Source organism: Aulonocara sp. 'chitande type north' Nkhata Bay, linkage group LG2 (assembly GCF_057382095.1).
Source record: "Aulonocara sp. 'chitande type north' Nkhata Bay isolate Kocher_YH1m ecotype deep benthic linkage group LG2, A_spYH_male_GT1.1, whole genome shotgun sequence".
Classification (NCBI taxonomy): domain Eukaryota; kingdom Metazoa; phylum Chordata; class Actinopteri; order Cichliformes; family Cichlidae; genus Aulonocara; species Aulonocara sp. 'chitande type north' Nkhata Bay.
In genome coordinates, this window is record NC_141345.1 from 32,493,163 (window position 1) to 32,508,890 (window position 15,728).

The 15,728-nt window shown below is 38.5% G+C and overlaps 1 protein-coding gene across 1 annotated transcript in view; it reads left to right on the plus strand.

The window, feature by feature from the left end:
• Nucleotides 1–15,728, plus strand: part of fstl5 (follistatin-like 5) — a 197,731-nt gene that overhangs the window by 22,738 nt on the left and 159,265 nt on the right. Inside the window, exon 2 of the mRNA XM_086259763.1 lies at nucleotides 14,757–14,898. Within this exon, the coding sequence (XP_086115889.1) occupies nucleotides 14,757–14,898 (142 nt within the window). The remainder of the gene's footprint in view (nucleotides 1–14,756; nucleotides 14,899–15,728) is intronic.

The window sequence follows — 15,728 nt, forward strand, 5'->3', positions numbered from 1 at the left end:
TGTGAAGCAACTTGTACTGGATAAGTTGAGACTGTGTTTCAGGTGAGCAGACATACCATGATGAGATCAGCATCTTCCAACTGTCCTCTGAGATCTGGATACCCAGATCTTTCTCCCAACACCGCCTCAGTCCCCCCAAACTGGGAGCGTGTGCCTCTCTGAAGCTCCCATAAAATTTAGATGCCCTGATTCTGTTATTGTCAGGGGTTGCAAACATCTTCTGAACACTAGATGGAGGGTCTAGATTATTTTTCAAAATGGCTTTAATACAATGTCTTATTTGAAAAAACCTCCAAATTTCCCTTGGATCCAAATTGAATTCTCGTCTGATTTCTGCAAACGATTTCATACCAGTCTGCCCAAATAGGTCCCCCATCTGATTAATACCTGTCCTAGCCCAGGCCTCCCACCAGACCGGTTTCTTACCTATTAATACTTTCTTATTATACCAAATAGAGGCTCTAGCGGTGAGATAAGGGCTGCTGTTGGTATATTGGTGAGCTCTAAGCCAGGTCTCTTGCATGAAAGACAGTACTGGATCTTTAAACGGTACTGGCCTTCCCTTCTGAGTAAGGAAGGCCTCTAAAGACGAAGGGGCCACAAGACTTTCCTCAATCCCAACCCATGATGGCTTATCAGTAGAGGAATTATGTATCTTAACTAACTGAGAGAGGGAGAAAGCATAATGATACCAGACCATCTTAGACAATGCCAACCCACCACTCTCTTTAGCAGCATATAATTTAGACCGATTGAACAATGGCTTTTTACCTGCCCACACAAAACCCTCTACACATGTATTATAAAGCTTTAGCAAATTATGTGGGACTGCTATCGGTAACATGTGAAGAAAGTACTGAAGTTTAGGGGCAATAATCATCTTCACCAAATTAATTCTGCCCAAAAGGGACAGATTTATTTTAACCCAATTCTGCAACAGCGAACGGATGTTTTGAATCACTGGGGAAATATTTACTTTCATTAAGTTGTCTAAACCAGGGGTCAATTTAATCCCCAAATAAGTCAGACCCTCGGGCATCCACTTGAAATGCCATGAACTCCTCATAACAGGCGGACACAATTTAGAAATAGGCATAGCTTCAGACTTAGACCAATTTATAGTGTATCCAGAGATTACAGAGAAAGAATCAATAATTGAGGAAATTGCAGGAACGGCCTGTTCTGGGTTAGTTGAAATCAGTAAAATATCATCTGCATACAAAAAAGTTTTATGTTCTTCTTGACCCAAATCCACCCCTCTAATTTTCTTACATTCACGTAAAGCTATGGCTAAAGGCTCCAAAAACAGAGCAAAAATGAGAGGTGATAAAGGTGAACCTTGTCTAGTACCCCGACTTAACGAAAATGAGGGTGACATTATCCCATTGGTAATAACTGTTTTTTCTGATATTATTATCCTCTCTATGTCAACACACGTACAGACATAATTTGTTCTTCTGTCCTCCTTTGTGTTTGTCTGATTTCAAACATCAGAGTATTCTGTTTGATATCAGGCTTCTACTTGCTTTAATGTGCATGTGCCACCTGTAGTCCAGCAACATTTACACTGATGTTCGAAACTCCAATTATGTCACACATGTCTGTGTTTTGGGATGATTATTGAGGAATCACGTACATGTCAGCTATGTTATTAAGGCTGATTTGCAACAACAAGAACAAGCAATTTTGGCAAACTACACTACAAACTCACACAGCGCTCTCAGCTTCCTCCTTTAACTTTTGCCTCACTGATAAATGTCATTATGTTTTTTATTTCCTAATGTTGCTGCTTTTGCCATATTTTTGTTATATGTGCTGTAGCCATTGAGGAAGATATTCCTCCTGTGTACCCAGTGAAATCTACACCTGTAGGCTCAGTTGCCTTCTTTAGTTTTCCATAGCACTTTTCTAAAAACGAATAGTAAATATTAATGATAATAATGAAAATAAAATAATAATAAAAGAAGCTCTGCTTCTAAATCAAAATCCTAAAACTAGCGTTGAGGAAATCTTAACATCTGTTGATGTCAAAATTGAGTGAAAATGAATCAAACTCGATGTGCATGGTGATGTTCACGGTGATGACCATGCATGAATTGGCTTTATTCTGTCAACGTTTAATTAGCAATATTTGACAACAAATGAACAAAACAAACAAACACTAGGCACTGTCTTGCTGTCTTGGTATGCATAATGAAAGCACCCTTGAAGACTGAATCCTGTGCATGAAATGATAATAAATAGAAGTTAGCGCATGACTGTGGACTTCTAATTCATAGGGGGCTGATAACACTTATGTTTTGCAAAGAAAGTGGAAATTTGTCTAGTGTGGACTCGGTGGAAATTTCAGGAAATACACTGAAAAGGTTGGCAACTGTTCTGGAAATTAATTATAAACAATCCCACATTTATCCGCTCCATAAATGAAACTCCAGCGCAAGCCTCTTATCAGTGTGGTAATTAAAGGCTTTGATTTGCACTGGCTGGAAGTGAACAGAGTCCTGGGATCACTGCTGGAAGTGACCTGAGGATTGTTTAAAGCTTTCGGCAATGTTATCATTTTTGAAAGATTCATATAAAATCAAATCCCGACGCTTTGCCATTGACACATATCTTAGTTTTAATTTATGATTTGGAGCCAGTATACTATACATGCTCAGGTTATAGCATGCAAGCCTATGCTGGGAAATATGAGACTTGTGAAATAAAAACCTTAATATGAAGGCACAAATCTCAACCTTTCCCAATAAAATAAAGGTCAAATGTAATATTTTCATCTTTTTACAGAGGGAAATTACTCTCTTGTTGATTCTGCTGACCAGTTTGTAGTTTCACAGTAGATACCTGGCTGGGACTGAGTACATTGCCCGGGGTGGATCTCAACAATATTTTCTGGAGGGGAGATTTTTGTCCTGTTTCTTCAAAATCCCATTTCTTTAAGTTCGTCTCAGGATATAAACTTATATTCACCAGCCAGCTCCTCTAACCTCTAGGCAAGTATACCCCCGTATAACCATTAGAAAACCTAAGTGAAAAGCTTGTTTTTGCCCTATGCAAAACATTTTCAGCATGTCCCTTTCAAACCCCAACTGTTTCATTTTCATGCACATGATAAATGCATGGACTACAGAGGCGGCTAACATTTTCTTGATGCACCAAAACAATAACAAAGCAGTCAAAAGATGTAAGAAATTTAAAAAAAAAAAGATTCATACAGACACCATGCAGGGGCATAGCATGAATACCATATGAGATACCCATTTAGGCATGTATGACATTCAGAATGAGTCCTCTGTTCCTTTGTTGTAGGAAGTCCTCTATCTGAGAGATTGGCAGAGCATTTTCAGTATTTGTAAGGGAAGAACAAGGAATAAACAGAAGCACTACCCTTGGGCAAAGAGTGTTGCCTGTGGTTTTGGACGTGCTTTGAACTTGAAGGAGTCCTTTATCAGTAGACAGTGGTGTTGGGAATGTATGAGTATGAGCATAGAGTATATGAGAAGTGGCACGATAATTCTGCCACATAAGACATGCTTCGGCAATGTGCTTGGGCAGCAAACACACAACAGATGCTCCAGCGTTCTCCAGATATCTCAGAGACAAACTGTAGTGCTCCACTTAAACTGAACTGTACATAGCAATACTGCTGAGCGTGCTTAAAGAGATCTGCTCACAGGGGTCAAGGATGTGTCAGCTGAAGCATATGGTGGAAGAGGGGAGCTGGTGGTCTAGTAGTGTGGGGGATAGAAAATCCGTTTATCTGCTGACTAAAGTTACACTCCAGTGACCTCACTGACAATCTGAATAATTTCAAACAAGTCTCTGGAGGAAATCCTTGGTTTGCCAAGCAAAGTGGGAGCATCCAAGTCCCAGTATACAGTATGCAATCAGCTGCAAGCTGAATCAGGCGCAAGTACCTCTGCTGCCATCCAATTTCTCCTCTGTATAGGTGGGTTTTATTTTGACTAGAAATTGCCCTGCTGAAGATAATGATTTTCCTGTGAACATGCACCTCAGGAGCTTAAAATATCAATATGTTTTGGCAAGTCTACTCATCTAGTCTAAAACGTTTTTTGGTGTTTTTGTCTATAATATGCAGCATTTTATATCCTGAAAGCCAAAATATGAAACCCCAATGAGAAAATTCTATTACATCAACAATAATTCTTAGCCAAATTAAAATAAGCCAATATAAGCAGTGGTGATGTATGTGCTTATTCCAATGCAAGCATATTGAGAACATTTGTTTGCATTTGTTTTTCACATTTATAGGATCATTTAGGGAGTGTAATATATGAGCAGGACCCTGCAGACAATACACACATAAAATTTAAAAAAAAAAGATCTGCTTTGCATTTTTACACAGAGAAAAGTTAAAGATATTGAATAAAATGTACAGTTTGTAATGAAACTCAATGACATGAGACCTTAATTTGACCTGAAATTACTAAATAAGCCAAACTTCTCCTCTTGAGGTGTTTTTACTGTGAATTATTCTTGTTATATAACATGTTATCTGTGTGGAGAAGAAAGGAGACGCTACAAATTAACTATAAAAAAAAGAATGGGGGTTGAGAAATGTCCAGTTTTCCACTCAATATGCTGCCCCAGTTAAAAAGATGTTTGTTGACCTTGGGATATAACTTTGGGCTATCCTGTCAATTTAAAATAACAGAGTTTTAGAAGTCTATAGAAAGGGGATCCGGTAACTGTGCTTTGCTGTGGGGGGCATTTTGCTGCCATTTGGTCAGCTTGTTCACTTAGAGCCAGTCCTCTGAAAGTGTGGCCCGCCAGCCAATGCAGCCTTCACATATAACAAGAAAAGAATCGAGTGCTGTGAATTTCAGTCATCCATATTTCACGTTTCACTACATACTGTAGCAGTACTTAACAAGGAAGGAAGCATTTCTCATCAATCTCTTCTTTTCTAGCCAGTACAGCACATTTGAATTCTGTACAATTGAAAACAGCCTCAAAACAAAACAAAAAAAGACAAAATAAATTAGCATAACATAAACTATAAACCTGTGGACACATTATAAACTCTAAAAGTGTTTGGTGTGACCCCTGATATTCCAAAAGGAAAACCACCTCATTGAAATCAATGAAAGGGAAACATTATTTCAGGAAATCTTTAAGGCAAATGTTTGAGATCTGCTTAAATATGGGGAAAAAAAAACTTGTTTCATTATTAACTACAGCATGTTACAGCATTTGGCTGATGGCTAAACATCTGTCCTTTGTTCTGAATATTTTAACATCAGATGACTGAAATCATGCAGAGAGGTGACCGTCTCAGTAGTCATGTATAATGATGGTTTTTACAACTTATTTACAAATACTAAATATTATTTTAATCCTAATCCGTCTCTTAGTCAGTCTTAATTCAGTAAGGCAGGTCTGTACTGCAGTGGTAATAAAATTTCAGATAAATACACAGGTAAAAATAGAACAAAAAATAATTAGAGTTAATCCATATTCATGAATAAGACCATACATTTATTTGTAATTGGTGTCTGTGAATATTTATATTTCCCTAATTTTTCTTCAGGCATATTCTAGTAGTATAGTCTACATATATATGGGGCCACATACAGTACCTGCCTTGTCATTTCTAATTAAAACAGTTTAAATTAATTCAGCTCTATGTGTGTCATATTTGAATATAAATGTGGAATGTTTGCCCCTTCGGCTCAGTCAGTATGGGGCTCTGAGAAGAAGCGATGCCCACCACGCCCGCTGTTAATCTGCTTCCCACCAGCAGAGGCAGCATTGAGCTGTGACAGCACAATAACATTAAAACCACGTCGGTGTAACTGCGCTGCGGTTGTTAGCAAGCGTCAACGTGACGGTGAACTGTCTTCACATGTCCCCAGAAGTTCACCTACTTGTCCTTACTGTCTGTGAGTGCAAGACTAATTCTCTCGGAGTTCTTATCATTGATAAAAACAGCCCGAGGACACTTAAGTTGAACTGAGCTTATATACTTCGCATTACTTGGCAAAGCATTAACTTTAACATTACATTTCCCATGTACAAGGTGTTTGTAGATTTGGCGAGCTTGCCTCTATTGAAATGCTTAATGGTGAGAGCGGTGCAGCAAACACAGCTTGTGGTCTGCCTGTAGAGGTCCACATATGTGGAAATTGTGCAATGCCTTAACACGTAACCAACTCAAACGTATTAAACTTAAATGCATTTGGTGTTTCTTAAAAGATGTTACTGTTGATTGTAATTTAACGAAAAAAATAAATAATTACTTAATGTTTAAGATAGTTCTGTGCGAGCATATAGTACAGTCTTGATTTTTGAACCACACCTCAATTTCGCATATTTTACTTCCAAGGAGCGTGCCTTTCTTGTAATTTCAGAGATATTACCGGTAGCCAAAAAACAGACATATCTTTGCATGATGTGGAGTCTGTGCTTAGAAAATTTGGAATAACTGGAGGATGAAAGTTATTTTAGGCTTTCCAGTCGTTCTGTGTACAGCAGATGAACAGTATCTGAACGTCATGTCCTTAAGAAATAGGAAAACATCAAAGACCTGAAACAGGAGCTGAGAGATGTGTCTGGCACTTAAGTTGATCAATTTACTGTTCACCAAAGCCTCATCAGAAATGGGCTCAATGACCCACTATCCAGTACGTTCTGGAAAGCATCTGATTGGCAGGATTTTAATTTTTCAGCAAGACAATGTTACTAAACACACTGCCATACAGCAAAAGCGTACCTGGATAGAAAAACTCACAGGGGAACACTGTCAGTCAAGTTTGCCTAAGAAAGTTCAGGCTGTGTTGGAGAATAAAGGTAGTCATACCAAATATTGGCTTTCCAGTTAGTTACAAGAAACCATGTTTTTTGCTTTATACTCTATTTGCCTGACTGTTTGCACATGTTTCAATAAATTGCTACACCTGTTTTCCATTTTCCTAGCAAATTATAAAGAAATGAGGGGTGGCTCAAGACTTCTGCTTGCTATTGGATACATGTGGAGCAGGTGCTTTCTTTTTCTAGCATCTTTGAACCTTTAGATATTCAGTACAGGCGATACTCTGGAATTTTCAGAGTTGAAAAATAAATTGATATGAACCTTGAATAGTTCACCCAAAATTCACTTTCTGAAATTTTCTCAAGTGAATGATGAGAAAAGAGATAAAACATCCAGGGTACCCATGTTTTTTCTCTCCTATGGCATTAATGTTGAAGGCAGTTACAGTAAAAGTTATGCTGAACAAAAATGTTGTTTCGGCTTGAAATTATGACACTTGGAGTTTAAAATTCATTTGGTTGCAGTTTTTAACCGATGTGGTTTTCATGTAACTATCCCTGTTTACTTGAAGTTACAAGGCCTCAAAATTACCTGAATTAAAAACTGGCAAATATCAACTCAATGCTTTGTACTTCAAAGGCATGGTAAATATTCATAGTATTAAAGAAATGTTGCATGGCTACATCAAATATACTCATTACTATACAAAAACAAAAAGTTGATTCTGAGTTGATTCAGGTGGCAACTGTTTCAGATTAGATTGATTTTATGATGTGGCCCATTAGTGTCTTTCTGTCTGCTGGCACACTCGTAGTCTGTGTTTTAACATATTAGTGTGGATTTTGTGGTGGAGTGTTTTTTCCTGTTTTCAGTGGATGTGACACGTTGCATTCAAGTCATTTAAATAAATCAAAATGTGATCATGAAAATTCAAAAGCACTTTTGACTTTTTTAAGCATTTGAGCTTTAGCTAGGATTTTATTGAATCCTGTGGTTAAAATTTTCATGATTTAATGACTTTGATATAAAGCAAAAAAAAACAAAAAAAACCCCACGCATGCCCAGCGAAGTAGAAAAATAAGAGTCCAAAAAAGTGTTTTTTTTTTCCTTCTTGGATAGAAGAAAAGACATAGCTGTCAAAATGTATCTGCCACAGAAAGAAAGATGAAAAACTTCAATCATAATTTTAAAACTTGGCAGGTTTCAAACACGTTTTGCAAAAAATGGTATTTAAATATTGATATAACAGCAACAGATTTAGATTTTTTTTTTATCTGCCAGGCATGCTCACACCCTTTTCTGTTGTTTCTTCCACTTGTGTCTGTCATCATTTTGTTCTGTGGCAGCAAAATGGTAAAAATAAACCAAGAGTGCGATTTAAGCTGTATTTTGTAAATTGGATATCTAGCACTTCAAAGATGTTGCCGCCATGAAGCTTAACAACTTCTTAAACATTTTCTTTCTTTAACGTCTTCCTGATTGATTAGCGCCCATGAAAAAATGTTGAATTATCAAGTCTCCTTCTGTTAAAAATATCTTTATATTTAGTGTTGAAATGTCAGGAAGAGTTGCCCCCCTGTCTTTATATGCAATGTGAGAAAAGCAGCCATCACATTGACCTTGAAGCAGTCTCATGGAGTGTTTCAGTGGTTGTTTGGCCACGGTCCATTGACTTAGCATGCATGTTTCTTTCAGCATCGCCCTGTTCCTTATTCATAGATGTTTGCTCCACTCACAATTGGGAGCTGTGCAGTGCAACAGGGGGTTACTGTTTCCCACTTGGAGAGCTCACGGGTAACTGAGGGGAGTTGAAAGGTTCAGAACCATGCATGCTGTAAGTTTCAAATGGCAAAGGAAAACCAATGAATTGAAAATCCACAGCCTTAAAGCATGTCATGTCAAAAATGCTCACAGCATGTGCACATTCTTAACAGAAACCAAAAGTTATTAAACATCCTGGAGTTCAGGTTTGTGTGCTATTCACTGAATCCAGCTGCTGCTTTAAGACTGTGGTTCCCTGTGAATGTCAGGTTTCCAACAAGGAGCGAACAGATAAATCTGAAGGCTTGGAAACTAAGCCGGAGGAGAAGAGAGCAGAATAGGATTTTTCATCAAAACAAATGTGTATTTATTACCGACATTTATGTAATCTTTGTTTTTTGTTACTTTATTGCTTATTACTTTGAATTGCATCTGTGACTATTATTCAAATAAAATGCAACCCACACCCCGCGATTTCACTTAAACTGTTTATGATGCTATTACCTTGTCACACCCACCCCTAAACAAAGCATTAACCAAAAAAAAAAAAAGAATTATTGTCGGTAGTAAACAGAAGTTATGGGGGAATAATAAACAGCTGTACAATAGTATTTAAAAATTAAAATTGGTGAGTCCTCCTTATCAACCAAGTTCAGTTTGTTTTCTGAACATGGAGGGCTTTCTAGCATCTGGTGAAGTGGCCCTTTGCATTGACTTTATTTGTGGGCGTTAACAGAAAAGGCTTGTGTGCTTTAATGATAAAAACAAGCATTTTTTAAATGTGTATCTCTACATGATATCCTATCTTTCTCTGTGTGCAACAGTCTGTTTTAACTTCTGTCTCCTCTGCCTAGAAAGTTGGCAGTTTGAATACAAAGTTAAAGTTACCATCAGTATGTCTGCTAACAAGGAGCTTTAGTCTGATGTTATTTGCAACTTTCTTTCTGAGTGGTCTTTTTACATGTGAATAAAGGTAACGTCATAGAACAGCCAAGACTTTAAGCAGAGTGAACGGGGTTTTTATCAGAGTTATTTTTTATAAAATCAGGACTTTGGCCTTGAGGAGAATAGGACTGGAAAATGTCTTTAAAGTAAAGGCTGGTTAAAGCCTTGGCTATTCTCTCTGTTGTTGCCCTAGTGAACAGTTGTGTGAACCAAAAGTGACTTCAGAACTGGCACGCACCACACTTCGGTGTAGTTTCAACTTGTCATCCACCTCTTGAATTTTGTAACCAGGCACATGGGGTTAAAGACATATCGGGTCAATCTTTATAGCCACTTCGCTGATATATCAGTACAAGAGCTCAGCAAATCCCAGCTCATACAGAGGGAGATGCTACAACAGCTTGAAAAGATAAAGTGGAGATCTACATTGAGGGATGAAAGATGAAATTGTCCGTGGTTGTTGGTTCAGAGATTTGAGCCTAAAACGTCTCCAAGTGTACAGTATTTCATTATGTTGTTATTCTGGTCCAGACCTTATTTTATGTGGGTTTAGAGAAATCTTAGCAGCTCTGAGAAACATTGAAAAAGAAATTGTAATTAGCAGGGCAAAACAGATGTTAGAAGGAAGCGTTGGCTGTGACTTTTGGTGCAAAAGTATTTTAAACAATCTGCTACAGGGTTTGGTGCCCTTTTGCAAAAGACTGAAAGACTCTTAACTTTTGCATTATGTTGTTCTTTGTGTTCTTTGTTTGTTTTGTAACACGAGCTATACTGCAGCTTATATTTCGCTGTCTGACTAAAAACAGTGAGAGAAGAAAGTTGGGGATGGTAACAGTAGATGTTCAGCTATATTGAGAGTTTTGCATTTCTCAAGGGCTTTCTTTAATTATACTGGAGACAAGCTGACAGTAATTAGAAAGCTGTAAATTGAAGACTTATCAGCAATAAGTCAGAATTGGTCCAAGATTACTCATAATAATGGGGAGAGTTTTTGAGTAAAGGTCTTTTGGGGGAAACCATGCATAATGTCAGGAAAATGTATGGCACGCTTTAATAATATATTCCTATTTTCCAGAGTTATGGGTTACCACACATGCATGACAGTTGACAGTAAATTTCAAAATGTGCATTATTAAAATCTAGCCAGTGCCCAGTGTGGTGCAGTCAGTGTGATGCATACATAGAGCCAAGTATCTGTAAGGTGAGCTGTATGGGCGCTTATGGTAACTTGCCCAGTGCATGAATGGCAGAAATCTACTGAATGAGATGGAAAGTGTCTGTGAGCTTGGCAGGGCATGATTCATTGTGTACATAGTGGGAGATAGGTAGACTTCATTTCAAAGTCAATGCCAAAGCTTAGGTGTGCTCTAGGGGATTTAAAACCACATGCCGAAGTTATGATGGCAGCCTCTCGGGCATCCTGGGAAAAAGAATTGAGACTGTTTTTGTCTCTTGTGCTTTCAAGAGAAATAAATAAGACGTGCAGCATTTACTCAAGATTGCATGTTTTCCCTCACATACTAAGACTTACAGTTGTAGATCAGCCCTGCTGTGCCTGGGATATTTGGGGGATTTTGCTAAATTTTCATTGCCATATTTTGAGATTTGTTTATTTTTTTTATTTTTGAAAATGAGCTAAAATTCTTAATTTATTCTTAATTGGGTTTTTTTTTTTCACATAAAACATATTGGTACATACCAAAGATGTTTTAGCCCTCCATCAAAAAAAAAATTATGCCTGCCATTTAGAAAAATTTAGATTTAATTTACTCCAACTTAAATCAGATTTTTGTTTTGTTTTTAAGAAGAAAATGCAGAAACTGTGAGGTGAGGTGATAAAGATGCTTTACCTCGAGCTACATCCAGACAATCATTTTTATGTGCAGCGTTACACCCAGAGGCCCATTTTGAACCAAGACCAACCCACATTAATGTATTGTTGAGTAAGCTGAAAAATTTAGGCACATATAAATTGCACAGTGAAAATTAATGAAATTCATCAGTTTATTATAAAGAATATAATAGGTTTTTAGTAATTTTATCTTTAAACTGATATTAATGATTTATACTTCAAAATTTCTTTGAACTTTCCTTTCTTCAAGGCTCATTTGTTGAGCAGGGCTTATAGGCATATAGGCAGGGAGTAGCCATTTTCCTGCATTGAGGGCATTGTCTTCATCCATCCATCCATCCATCTTCCGCTTATTAAATTGAGGTTCCAGTCATCCCTCTGCAACCATTATTCAATATCCTTTTTTCATTTCTCTAAGGGGTTAGTTTGTTCAACCTTATGGCTGTTTTGGAAGTTCTGCTTTTTTAATTTTAGCACACTGAACGTCTTTGAGTTATAATATTTTCCTCTCTGGTCCTCCTGTCCATTCGTGGGTAAGATACTGAATACTTAGTTACTCTTTCCCCTCAGGCCAGGTATATTAAAGGCTGCATAATTTATTTTTCATTTTCCCCAAAGAATTACAGAGTCTGCGATCTATTTGTATGTGGACAATCCCCCTTTTCTCTCAAGCTCAAGGTTTTCTTACCACCTGGCTCGTTGGCCAGGTCGGTCAGTATTATTCAGATGCCTCCTTTGAGCAAGCTCCAACTACTGTTTGGAGTGGAACTGATGGTGGTAGTCCTTATTCTGTTCTGGAGAGCTGCTGCAGTTTGAAGGGCCAATCTAAGCAGAACCCACAGCAGGTTGAGAACCCCTTCGTGTGCCACTATGTCGAGCTCACCAAAGCTGAACGGATTAAAAGGACATTGCCAACTGCAGGTTGGATGGATGAATGCATGGATGTGTACCCCATTCGTCTGGTACTCACTGGAGGCTGAACTGAACTGGAAGCTGAATATATTGTTCTTATAATTGCATTATTTTGAAATTAATTTAAAAAAGGACACATGTGCTCCCCCACTTGTTTAATAGCTCAGCTGCTGTTATTGTTTGTGTGTGAATGGTCAAATCAACGCACTCATTGTAGTGATAGCGGCTTTAAAAGAAAATCTGGTTATTTTAATGAATTATAGGACAACACAGTTTTAAAACTGTCTGGAGCTCCAAGAAAGATTACTGATTATTCACTAGAAGGAGGACTGGAAAGGTGCTTGCTTATGCCGCAGTTGTGACTGATCATAATGAGTTTAATGTCTCTGAGGAACTGTGCTGTATGGTGCAGTTAAACTTCTTAAAACTGTGCATATGTTTTTGTCTCTGACACAGCACTGTGCAAAAGCTGGTCCATTAATAACCCATTTAACACTGGGATACCGGAAAGAAGATGATTGATTGTGCTAGCAAATATGGTAATCCACCTAGTGTGGCATAAAGACTGTGTTAGCGGAGAAGTGGAGCAGCAGCTGCTGCAGGCAGGGTTCCTACCTGGATCTGGAGAGTTACGACGCACAGAGAATGAATATGAATATGATCGCATTAAAAAAGTGAGTGCGACTATTAATGCCCTATAGCATAAAAGGACCATAATATGTCCGCAGGGGGTTAGTAAGGCTGTTGATCATTACCAACATTTTAACAATTATTTTTCAGGTTCATAGATCTTTTGAATTTCTAGACTCATTGTTCCGAACAAAACCTCCTACTCGATTATCGAGGCACTTTGAATGTCTGTCCCTCACTACTGCACTGACACACACTGAGGTAGAAGACCTGGCACGACATTTCATTTACAGAGGCTTAAGCTTTGTTCACAAGGTAGCCACACTAAAGACCAAGGCTTTAACATACAGGATTATACGAATATGTTGTCTAGAAGTTTTTTGTTTGTAGTTAGACAAGTCTCTGTTTGGGGTGGGAGTGGGGTGGGGGGCAGGTGTATATCAAACCTTGAAAAGAACTGGATTGGTTAGTAGGGGCGCTGGCGATGGGTGTAATTTGTGTAGGAGGATTCAAGGCTGTTTCAGAGTTCGATAAAGAACATTGATCTTTTTTTCTTCTAAAGGCCAATGAAACAAAAAGTCTGAAAAATCTGCCAGAGAATTACAGTATACAACACAGCTGTTGAAAATATTTTTAATTAAATGTGTTTTCCACCAAAAGACCAAGTTCTTTATATCTCCTCCACATGACAAAAAAAAAGTAGGTTTGAAATAAAAGGAAGTAATTTCAAAGCAGAAATCCTGCAGGCATCAGGCAACAGAGGAAGGCTTTTGAAGACATGTAAAGTCACAAAAAGAAAGTTTCAGTATCTCCTCTCTGTCCGGCACATCACAGTGACACACTGCTCTGCTGGTGCAACCTGCTGACCTCCAGTGAAAAGCGCGTGGACCCACAGAGCTGCCACAGCAGCACCATTGTTGTCTGACTTAGTGTCAGCCCCAAAGAACAAGGAAGCGGGGTCACCATCCTGCTGTCACTCATCTCCCTTCACTGGAGAATGGTTTTGGATGTCTTAGAAAGTGCAGCTCAGTGTTTGACTGTGAAAAAAAACAAGTCAAGTCTTGTCAGATTTATTTATAAAGTGCTTCTGATGGAGGAGATCTTTGCAGTGAGGTGCATAAAAAAACCCGAGGGTGTAAATGCAGATAAAGATGAGGGATAAAAATATGAAGGAACAAATGCACTGCAGGTTTCAACATAACAGTTGTTTAGCGTGTAAGGCGTGTAAGGCGGTATAAGAGGAGTGGTTAACGTATCGTCTTCTCTGGGGATGTCCTGTGCCTTGCTACTTGCTCGAACCTATCCGTTTCACTGACACAGACATTTCCACAGGGCTTGTTTTTTCTTTTCCCCCCCTCCTTTCCTCCACAAGTGTGATTTTGTTTAATTCATGTCATGCAAAGGTCAAACTTGTTTTTACACAGTCCAATGAATAATTGAAAATGCAGTCGAATTGGAGGTGAAAAGTGAATATTCTCACTTTTTAAAAAAAAAAATTTCCAGGCTGCATCTGTGCAAAACTGTGAGGAATCTGTTTTAAGATGTAATCTCTCCACTTCATCACAGTTGCTTGACTTAGACACTCAGCCTAATTAATCCAAAGCCCTCACTTTAATTGCCTTAATATATTGGCTCTTTGTCTTCTTTATCTTGATTTTTTCATGACGTCTATTTCCCCGTAATTGATTTGAAAGGAGATCTAATCTCCCTGCCGAGTGTGGGCCACGTATTGATAGCTTTAGTTTAAATCAGCGACAGTTTTGCGGTTCTCATTGTCTTCACTAATTATTGTGGGCTTGATGTATTGTCTTGGCCAACCAGTATTGAACCTGCAGAGTGTTGGAGGAGAGTACGCATTCACCATTCTTGTTTGGTTTTTGACAGGAAAAGACCAATGAAGACGACCAGATGGTGGTCTGCTGCGATTTTGCTGTTGGGGCTCGCTGCGCTTGGCACCAACGGGAGACCCAGCAAGGAGGGATTTGGGTCACCGCCCTATCGACCAGTCGTGAGATTTCGACACAAGGTATTGATTGCCTTTCTGTTTTTTCATGCTGTCCGTAACAGGTCTGTGTGCTTTGGCCAAGTATGAAGCTCATTACACCGGCACCGTCTTCCTACATCATATGACTCTCCTGCGGTTGTTGTTTTTCTGCCCACTTGATGAATCATTATCCCTCCCTCTGAGCCAGAAGACTGTCATTTCAAAAACAACATCAGATTAATGTGAGGAACAGATGAGCAAAGATGAAGACGAGCTTTGAAAGAAGATGCTGGCATGGCATTTTAGCTGAGTGTTTTAAGTAAAAGATGTAATTGAACGCTTATTGACTTAGTAATAGAGGGCAGGCCCCAAAAGCAAATTCCGCCGCTTTTATTAATTTCTTGCTACATCTTAAGGAACAAGATATTTTTTTAAAAAGTTTCTAAAATAAGTAGCATGCTCATTTTTTCTCGTCTGATCCAGTTACAAAACACAGCAGGCATGGATCAATTAGAACCAGACTAGGAAAGAAATTGACTGTTTTGGCAGATGGAGAGTTGAGGAAAACAAATTGTTTTGTCAAGAGGCATTAGTCAGATTGTGGTCCTTCAGTACTCATTTCCCCTAAGCCCCCTTTTTGCAATTATGTTTGCTAGTAAACACTTCTTTCAGTCCAGTCCATGATAAGAATTAGCAGTGACAACAATAGGAGAAAAAAGTTGTTTTCCTTTGTGGGTATTTTTTGTTTTACTTTAAGAAAATCTCTCGTCTCCCGGCTACATTTCATGTTTGTTTATGTCGGTCTGTTACAATCACGTCTGTGTGGAATGAATGGCAAAGACAGTGGTACTAAAGGGCGGGTAGGGTGAGAG